General features: G+C 48.2%; 1 protein-coding gene across 4 annotated transcripts in view; it reads right to left on the reverse strand.

Moving 5' to 3' along the window:
• CIZ1 (CDKN1A interacting zinc finger protein 1) overlaps positions 1-10,076 on the reverse strand; it is a 56,868-nt gene that overhangs the window by 33,986 nt on the left and 12,806 nt on the right. For 2 of the 4 annotated variants that reach the window (XM_006834814.1, XM_006834817.1), the window contains 7 exons: positions 7,042-7,135; positions 6,712-6,820; positions 5,930-6,248; positions 5,665-5,866; positions 5,333-5,454; positions 4,868-5,065; positions 4,132-4,256 (listed from right to left, as the gene is read on the reverse strand). In XM_006834814.1, the coding sequence (XP_006834877.1) occupies positions 4,132-4,256; positions 4,868-5,065; positions 5,333-5,454; positions 5,665-5,866; positions 5,930-6,248; positions 6,712-6,820; positions 7,042-7,135 (1,169 nt within the window). Of the gene's footprint in view, positions 1-4,131; positions 4,257-4,867; positions 5,066-5,332; positions 5,455-5,664; positions 6,249-6,711; positions 6,821-7,041; positions 7,136-10,076 lie in introns of all 4 variants that reach the window. The other 2 variants (XM_006834816.1, XM_006834815.1) reach the window with 2 other exon arrangements.

Consider the following 10,076-nt stretch of genomic DNA (forward strand, 5'->3'; position numbering starts at 1 on the left):
TGCATCGGTACACGGCTCCTGGGTGGTCTTTGGGGACCCCGAATTCTGGGCATAACAAGGGCCACTAGGGGTCAGAAAGACTGAAGGCATTTAACACTACCATATAGGGGCAGGCATAGGAACCAAGCCTGGTCAATCAGAAAACTCCAGCCCCGGTCATGTGATTGGTTCAGAAATGGCCACATGGCCACAGCTGGGCTTTGGAATCTCTTGAAGGCACTGAACATTGCATGAGGATTGGCTGCCTTTCTTCTGGGGCTGGGGCTACTATGCAGAGGCTGGGACTAGTTGCTTACACTGCAGAGAATGGACCTCAGGTAAGTTGTTTCCTGGCTATCATTTGAGTTGCAAATCCTAGTTGTATCCTTCACTTTCCTGATTACAAAAGTACAAAAACCACTGCCCCTTTGTGCACAAGTTAGTATGAGCTGGGAGTTCTGGTGTGGTGCTACAGAATAAGCACTTGACCGCAAGGTTGGTTTGAACTGCAAGGTCGGCAGTTCAAACTCACCAGCTGCTCCTCAGAAACCCTATACAGGGCCGCTATGAGTTAGAATTGACTCAATGATGAAACAACAATGTGAGTTGAGATTCTGTTACTTACAACTGAAAAGGGCGCATCTGATACAGGGCAGTACTGGTTTCCGTATGTTAGAGATTCAAGTAGGGCACTCATAGATTGGGAAGTATGGCAAAATAAGTTCCTTTATGTGGGAGGTATGGCGAAATAAGTTTGTGGCTTTTTGCTTGGTTCTCTGGGAAAAAAGCTTGCGAGATTTTCTTTAAATCCTAAGGCATTATCTTTGCCCTAGTTGTTTGAAGATGCAATTTGGGGAAGGGGGTTCCTAGGTTATTCTCTATTCCAGAGGATTTATTACTTTTGTCCTAGGCTGATGGACATTTCCTGGGTAGGCTGGAGCCAATTTGATGGTCTGAGGATTTTAAATTTGACTCTAGGCTGTGATTGGTCTGTTTACATGCCTTACAAGGTTTGGTCCATTTGCTATGTAAATAGTGGCTTGAAAATCCACGCAATAGGATTGAGTGATTAAAGGGATTGAAGTGACTCTGAGGAATATGCCTTGAAATTGACAAGGAGTTTGCTAATACAGGCATATCTCATTTAGTGCACTTCAAAAATATGGTGTTTTTTTTTTTTTCTTGTTTTGAACAAATTGAAGGTTTGTGGCAAATCCTCTGTTGATCAAGTCTTTCACCAACAGCATGTGCTCAGTTGATGTCTCTGAGTCACACTTTGGTAATTCTTACATTTCAAACTTTATCATAATGCTACTGGAAACTTAATAGACTACAGTATAGTGTACACATCACTTCTATGCACTGGGAAACAAAAACATCTGTGTGCCACACATACATACAGTATGGCAACATCTGCTTTATTATGGTGGTCTAGAACCCAATCTGCAATATCTCCAAGGTATGCCTGTATATGTGGCCAACCTCACCGAGGTTTTTCAGAAGAGAGGCAAAGGGGAAGAGAGAAAAAAGCAAAGCAAGAAGAGGCAAGAAACCTCGTAGAGGAGCTATGATATGGGTGAAGGGCTGTAATACTGAAGACAGTGAGAGACCCAGATAGCCTCCTATGGCAGAGCTGGCAATGACAGCAGAAAGTGGCTGCTAAGACAGCAGCATTTGAGCAAGAAGTTACAATAGCTATGGATGTGCCAATTAGTAGACAAAAATCCAGTGGTAGGTAGGCTAAAGGCAGAGAGGCTTGTATGACCAAGAGAGGGACCTCTGGCTTACATAGTCAAGAAAAGTGCCTGCCTGCTAGCATGGCTGAGAGAAGGGCCTGAGAGAGATGTCTTGGGAAGGAAGAAGGCATGCACTCTCCATTTCAGGACAGACTTCTGGACCTTGCCTATGTGCTTCCTGATAAGTCACACAAATGCGAGTTATGGCCTCTGAGTTGTCTGTTGCCATTGCAATGAATTATTAAACCCAGCAGAGAAGTAGACCATGCCATGGGAGAATGGCTAGTGTCAGAAATGATGAAGAAGTTAGGAGGGTGGAAATATGTCTGACCTCTACATCACAGGAACTCGCTATGTGCTGATTCTGACCCTTATCCCTCAGGCATCTAGACAAGTTCTGATGCTGTATTACAGGGGGATTATTTTGTTAACACTTTAGTGCAGCTGGGCACTGACAGATATGATACTGACACTGAGGACATGTCCAACAAAGTGGTGATGCAACTGAGGATCTATGACCTTGAAAACCATTTTTTCTTCAGTTTAACTGCCCTATCCCTAACAAAACGTGTCTTGTAGAAGCCCCCATTCCTGGACCTCTTCCCATCCCAGTAAGTCAGGCTCTCCTGCCTCTGGGGTCCCAAAGTTCCACTGCCATAGTATTCTCCACGAAGGACTGGGAGGACTTGATCACTTCTCCACCCTCATTGGACTCCATCTCAGATTCCCCAGGGCAAGGCATGGAATCAGCCCAGAATTTCTGACTGTGTTAGATGAAGAAAGGATAACTAGCTTATCTGAAGGATTAATTTTTCCTCCCCATCCCAAATCCTCTCCTCCAGACTTGTAAACAACCAGGGTTACACACAACCAGTTTTCTTCTTACATAGACAATTGCAGTACACAGCTTTGAATCCTATTTTAACTTGGCACTGTATCATATATATTTTCACAGTATTATGTTGTTGTTAAGTGTTGCTGAGTCAATTCCAACCCGTAGCGACCCTGTATAGGGTTTCCAAGGAGCAGCTGGTGAGCTTGAACCACCGACCTTGCAGTTCAAACCACTTTGCAGTCTGACGCAGTAGCCCACAGCGCCACACCAGGACTCCTTCACAGTATTATATATTCCTGCAATTATTCAATTTACTGGTTGTTCTTTCAAGTGGACAGGTCTTAACTAATCTAACCAAGCCCCTAATTTTGGATATTTTAAATCATTTTCAATTAAATTATCTTTTCACCATTATATAAATCTTACAAGGAATATCTTTTGTGTTCATTTTTCCTATATTTGATTCTTTCACTTTAGTCTAATTCCTGGATCAACAGCAATTGGAGATTTAAGTCTTGAAGAAACAAAACAAAATCTCTACTACCATCAAGTCCATTGTGACTCATAGCAACCTTACATATGACAGAGTAGAACTGCTCCTTAGGGTTTTTGAGATTGTAAGTCTACAGAAATAGATGGCCTTATCTTTCTCCCACAGCCGTAAGAACATATTGCAAAATCACGTAAGGAAGCTCTTCTCTAGTGGGAGTGGGCTGAGACACAAGCTGCCCCTGCAGAGAGAGAATGAGCTCCCTATCACTGGAGGTGTGCAAGCGGTGACATTTCTCATAGGCCTCCCAACAACTCTTCCTGTCCCTATACCCATTTGGGGAGCTTCAGGCTGTGGCCCTTATAAACTCTCAGAGCCCACTCCCTGACTCTCCAGCCTGGAGATGGATTTGATTTGATCTCTATAGTGTTTGTTTTGCTTTAATTCTGAACTAGCTGTAAGTGTTGAGAAATTGGGAGAGTTCACGTAAAAATCTGGGTTTCTGGATCCTCGTAGGAAACTGGGATATGGACTTGAGGGACAGCTGTTACAGAGTCAAGAGTCCATGTCCCCCAGCTGGCCTGAGCCTACACTATCCATTTTTCTTGCTGATGATACCCACAGAATCAGGAAAGGTCCTCCAGCTTCCCACTGGGCCTTTCCCATGACAGGGGACACTTGTGACCGGGAACTCCTGTGACAATCCAGCAGGGAGAAGCAGGGAGGCTCTAACCTTGGGTAACAGGATGACCTGCTCCTCACCATTGTGCCCCATGGTTAGGGTGAGCACATATACCAGGGAGCACGACCCTCCCATGTGGTTGCTCACACTGTTCCTATCTGGATGGGACCTTCAGAGACTATTTAACCCATGAATTCCAATACTATACCCTTCACCAGGCTAACTTACAAATGGGGAATACTGAGGTCTCAGATGACACAATTAACTATGTGGAGAGGTCTCCAGGAGAGGGTAGTATTTTAACCCAAAGGTAGATCTAGAGCCTTTCTGGAAAGCTCAGCCTTCCCCACCCCGTAAGACTGCTCACTCCCCAGCAGTAAGTTTCTGAGACACCCACACACACACTCACTCCTCTTCTCTTTCCAGGACATCCCGGGGCACTGGCAGCAAAGACAGGAGGCAGGCTTGGCTCATGTGCTGGATCTCCCCAAGACGCTGCTGGTGCTGGGCCCCTGCCATGTGGTCCTGAAACTCCTGTAGCAGGAGGGAGTGAAGGAGAGGCCTGAGCTGTGAGCCCCAGAGCAGCAGGCAATGGTGGGGTCCAGAAAGGAAGACTCCAACCTCGCGCTCACAGCCACCCAGCCATTGCTGTGAGGCCAGTATTCTCACGTAACAGCCCTGCATGGGCCAGTGCAGGGAAGGTAATCCAAGGCAGAAAGTGAGCATACACCTCAAGCTTCTGCCCCTCCTGGGAAGAAGCTGGATGTGTGGAGGGAAGGCTGTGTGACCTCCTCAATGACAAAGAACAGCCTGATTAACTTCCAGTCTCCTGGTGCTGCCTGGGACACAGCAGAGTAACAGGATTAACAGTACCAATAGTAGGAATAATACGAGCACTATGCCATGCCGGGACTTCATGACTTCACTGTCAAGTTGCAGAATCCTCAGAACCACCTGATGAGGTGGGTTCTGGATATCTCTTCATCTGACTCATAAGGAATTGGCCAGCTTCCAGGGGCACAACTCACAGGGACTAGTGTGCTACTCAAGGCAACTATGGAAAGGGCAGGCTGGGCCTCCCTTATAGACTCCACCCTCTACCCTGCCCATTCCACCCACCCACCTGGGGCTCAGGGATGCAGTACCTGCTGACTGGTGCAGTTGGCCTTGCAGATATAGCAGAAGAACTGCAGGGCGTGCTTGGAAGGTGTGCTGGCGGCAGCAAGAGTGGTAGATGTGGAGTCACTAGGACGCGGCCCAGGAGTCAGGGGTGCAGTGCTAAAGGCCCGGCTGTCACTGCTCTGCAGGATGGTGACCTTCAGGGAGCCTCCGGCACCCCACACCTGTACCAGGAGCAGGAGCACTGCTGTTCCCAGCCGGGCACTTAAGGCATGTCTAACTCAGTTCTGGACAAACCACAAGACTCCAGCCCGGTCTACCTAAGCACCCCAGGTGAGAGGCCTGCCATCCATATCACAGATGGGGAAGCTGGAGGAGGCCCTAAGGTGATCTGAGGCAGACAGAAGCCATCACATTTCTGAATTCTGAAGCTCTCAAGTCCCCAGTCCCCTGGTTGGGTCCCCAGCTGCCACATTAATGTCTCTACCCACCCTGAGCATCTCTCGAGCTCGTTTTTCACATTCTGCCACATCCAGGCGGCTGGCTGCTTCTTCCTGGCTCTCCTCCAGGCTGACCTGAGTGTCCACTGGCTCCGGTGAAGCCTCCTCTAGGCCTGAAAGGACAGATGTGCTCTGTTTTCCAGATTCCATCTCACACCCTGAGTCCAGAGAGGCCCAAGCCCCATAGCTGCTTTCCCTGTCCACACCCAGGAGTCTCAGGCCTCCAGTGCAGGCAGCCAGAACCTGGTCCCAAGCCCAGCCCTCATCCCAGGCTGTATCCAGAGTCAGAATGGGTCCCGACTGAGGAGCCAGAGCTCACTTACCTCCTCCAGTTTCTACCACCTCAGGCAGCATGTCCAGCACTGTGGCATGACCTGGATCTCGTGCCTGCTCTGGGATTGGCACTAACACCTGTGGCGGGGTCTGAGGCTGCCCCTGGCTCTGCTCTGTTGGCAACTGCACGGGAGGCTGCTCAAGTGGCCGCAGAAGCCTTGGCTGTGCTTGTGTCTGTACCTGTGGATACGTCTGTGGCTGCTGGGCCTGCTTTGTGGGCTGTGAAGGTACCTGTGGCTGCCCCTGGGACTGCACCTGTTTCGGCAGCTCTGCCTCCTTCGGCAGCTGTGGCTGCACCTGCTTCTGCTGAGGCACTAAGTGCTCAGGACAAGTCTGTGTTTGTGCCTGTTTCTGCAGCTTTGGCTGTTCCTGGGTGTCCGTTGGTGGCATCTGTGGCTGCACCTGGGCCTGGATCTGCAGAACCCCAGGTGGGAATCGTGGTGCTATGCGGGGCTCCAGGGGATCAGGCAGCAACTCAGGGGTCTGTGTCTGCTTTGGTACTGTCATCCGGGCCTGTGGCTGGACCTTTGCCTGCAGCTGCCCTGGGTGGCCCTTCCCTGTCAGCTCCTCGGAGCTAGGAAGGATCAAGAAAAATCAAATTCATGTCTTCCCTAGCAGAGCTCCCAAGAAAGGCCAAGAACCAGGTTCCAATACTTGCACTACCACTTATGAGCTGGGGCTCTGGGAAAGGCCCTTCACCTCTCTGAACCTCTGTTTCACAAAATTACATTAGAGAAAAAATCACCAGTTCCCAGAACTTGCTAATATATATCCATAGCCCTGTAAACCTGCCCAAACTCTGAGGTCCTAGATGCATATCTTCACCCTTTCACATGAACCCTGGCCTCCAGGTGGGTCCCAGTCACAGAAAAGACACAGAATTAGCCTGAGACCCTCCCAGGTAAGGCTCAGAATTAGGTTTGACCTTCCTCCAAACAGGAAGCTAGGGTTCTGAAGGATCCTGTCCTACCTTTGCAGGACTGAGAGTACAGAGTATAAGGTACCTGAGGCACGGGCAGGTGGTCAGCATCACTTACCTTTTTAACCTCTTGGCTGGTGGCTCCAGTGCCTCACAAGGCTCTGACTCCAGTGCTGAGGGGTGTTTCTCCTTAGTGACACCATCGGGGCAATGGGGGGACTCTTGCCCTGGAATAGAGGGCAGTTGTGGGACCATAGATGCTGGGTGAACACTTAGCTTCAGGAGGGGAAGCCTGGGTTCACTCCCACACACACCATTCCTTCTCTGATCCAAGAGGGGGAGGTTAGCTCCCCTGCCTCCCAGATCTGGCTCTGTTACCCGCCGACGCTTATGCCTACCTGTCCCAACCCATGTCCCCTCTGAAGGGCCCGGAGTCTCCCTCCCTCACCTTCTGGTGTGTCGGTCCTGGGCTCTGCAGCTTCTTCAGACCCCTCTGGGGGGTCTGCTTTGTCTTCCACAGGTATCGTCTGAGAAGAAGAATCCTGCTTCCTTTCAGAAACCATTTCTGACATCTGGCATCCACCCTTGCAAACTGTCATCTTGCCCAACAGCGGCTGCCCCTACCCACTAAAGGATGAAGGGGAGTCCCAGGGGGTTCCAGTCCCTAAGCACCCCAAGAATAATGTCTAGGAGGCTCTATCTAGCTGCCACAGGTTTGGGGGACATGAAGCCTTCTCCTGGCCCACAGTATTACCGCCTGACTTCTGACTACACACCTCTTCACAGGGAAGTCAGAGGGATCTTTCTAAAACACACACTTGATCATATCTCTCATTTTTAAGGCTTAAAAGATTCCTATACTTCCCAATCCCCTGGAGTTCTCCTTACCCCAAGCCCCAGGCTCCTGTACCATCTGACCTCTGACCTGCCCCTCCACTCCAGCCTCCCCTTCCTTCACTCTCCCCTCATCCTTTCTGTTCTGTCCACACTCTGGTTGTCCAAATGTCCCAGACCTCTTTCTGACCCTAGGTCTTCACCAGAGCCTTAAAGGCACTTCTTATAGGAAGTCCCCCTGATTCCAGACTCCAAGGACAGGTTCCCAGGGCACCTTGGAATTCTCCTTTGTGCCATTTTTATAATCTTAATCTATCAGTTGGAGAATTATCTGTGTCTCTTGTCTCTCACCACCCCACCCCCAGTGTCCATGAGGGCCAGACTAGAGATCAATTCCATCCCTGAATCTCCTGGACCACCAGCAAGTGCTAACAAATGTTTGCTAAATGAACATGACTGCAGCCAATGCCAGGCCTCCCCAAGAAGCCCCATAGGAGTCTGCTGGCAGCCTCCCCCACTCCTACTAAGTCCGGGTAGGCCAGCACGGAGTGGGGGGCAGGAGCCTGTGTGCCAAGTCAGGACTCCACACCCTTTAGAAAGTATCCAGCCCTTACCCTGCCCCACAACTCGGGCACTGCAGCTGTACGGCCCAGGGCAACCCCAACCCCACTCTCCGAGCCTCTGTTTCCCATATTTAAAATGAAGAGGGCAAGTACTAGACCATCCTTACAGGAGCATGTTATGATGAGACCTATCAGAAGGTCTGAGACTGGGGTCCCTATCTGGAACAGCACACCTCAGAGCAGTCAGGAAAGGGGCTGCTGCCCTCAGTCCAGAAGTGCACTTATGAGCATGGTATGTGTGAGGGGCTACCAGGAGCTTCAGGAACAGGACCGGTGATACCCTTTGCAAGTCTCTGAAACTTTCTGCTTATGTCAGGGCATGGCTCAGGTTACGGCCTTTAGCACTTCAAGGCACTCAAATACCAGTTCATCTCTATGTAACCAAGCCAGAGTGCTGCTGGGTTTAGGGTTTTATCACATTGTTTTATTCCAATTACATTTCTTCTATTTATGATTAGTCAGACTGGTTTTTGCAGCCCAGGCAGTGATACAAAGTTTCCTTTTTAAAAAGATGGAAGTGGGAAGAACAAACAAGATAGCAGATCGGGCCAAAGTGCAGTAAGAAGCTCTGTCAGCAACAACACAGAATACAGGACCAAGCAGGCTCAGGGGATGGTCCCAGAACTCTGAACCACATATAAACGAATATTTAGAAGGTTGGAAGGCTTACAGCTTTTGTAGCAAAAGCAAGAAATCCATTGTTTTCTAATTCAAGACACTCAGGTGCTCAAGGAGCCGCCATCTTGGGTGAGACCAAGTGGGGAAAGGATCAGAGCAACCACGGACGTCTGACAGAAGCGCAGAGAAAAAGGTGTGGACATTCTTTTTTTTGGGTAGCTGTTCATTGGTCCCTTGCTGTCTGTGCACCTCCATTCTGGTAACTGTAGGGGTTCCTGAGCTAGTGGACACTCCAGCCCCACCCTTGGAGGGTTCTACTACGCATGAGCACAGATCTCCTCGAAATTTAAAGAGAGAGTTTCCACTTAAAACCAAACGGCCACAGCCAGCCCTGAACTGTTTATAACTAGAAAAAAGGCCTGAATGGGAATTGTGGAGCAGGACAAGTAGACAAAAAAGGAAATAAGCAAAAATTAAATCCTAAATTACGTCACAATGACCAACAGTGGCATCTTGAAATTTCTCAAGAAGAGTGAAAAGGGAAGCCCATTTCCTGATCACATCTACTTGGAGGCAATCCGAAAGCATAAAAAACAGCAAAATACACACCCATCTAAGTATTAAGATCACAGATAACCCCTAACTATGCCCCAAACTGAAGCAGATAACTATATCTGCACATGTCCAGAAACGAGATAAAGTGACTGAGGCAAATGAGCTGGAAGATGGGCAGACTTTGGAAATGCCTGAGAAGGAATTCAGAAAAATGATTATAAAATGTATCAATGACACTCCATACTGGAAGATGGGCAGGCTTTGGAAATGCCTGAGAAGGAATTCAGAAAAATAATTATAAAATGTATCAAAACACTATACAATGGAGTTGAGAAAAATAAGGAAGACGTCAAGAAAGCACTACAGGAACAATCAAATAAGATAAATACAGCACAGGAAACAATTCAAAACTTACAGAAAAAGGTCCAAATGATTAATAATAGAATATCAGAAATGGACAATACACTAAATGGCAAAGGAGTAGAATTGAAGAGCTAGAAGCCAGAACTACTGAGCTAGAAGATAAATCTCTCAACACTACTAAGGTAGAAGAGCAAACACAAAAAAGGATAAAAAAAAGTCTGAAGAAGGCCTAAGATTTATGTTGAACAACATGAAGAGGAATAACTTAAGAATTATAGGCATTCTGGAACAGAAACAATCACACAAGTCCACAGAGAAGATAGTTGAAGAGCTTCTGGAAGAAAATTTTCCTAACTTCCAGAAAAGTGAAAAGATAACTATTCAAGAAGCTCAATGAACCCCAGGATGGATAGACCCTAAAAGACAATCACCAAGACATATACTAATCAAGCTCTCCAAAATCAAAGATAAAGACAGCATCTTGAAAGCA

Source organism: Chrysochloris asiatica, unplaced genomic scaffold (assembly GCF_000296735.1).
Source record: "Chrysochloris asiatica unplaced genomic scaffold, ChrAsi1.0 scaffold00014, whole genome shotgun sequence".
NCBI classification, from domain to species: domain Eukaryota; kingdom Metazoa; phylum Chordata; class Mammalia; order Afrosoricida; family Chrysochloridae; genus Chrysochloris; species Chrysochloris asiatica.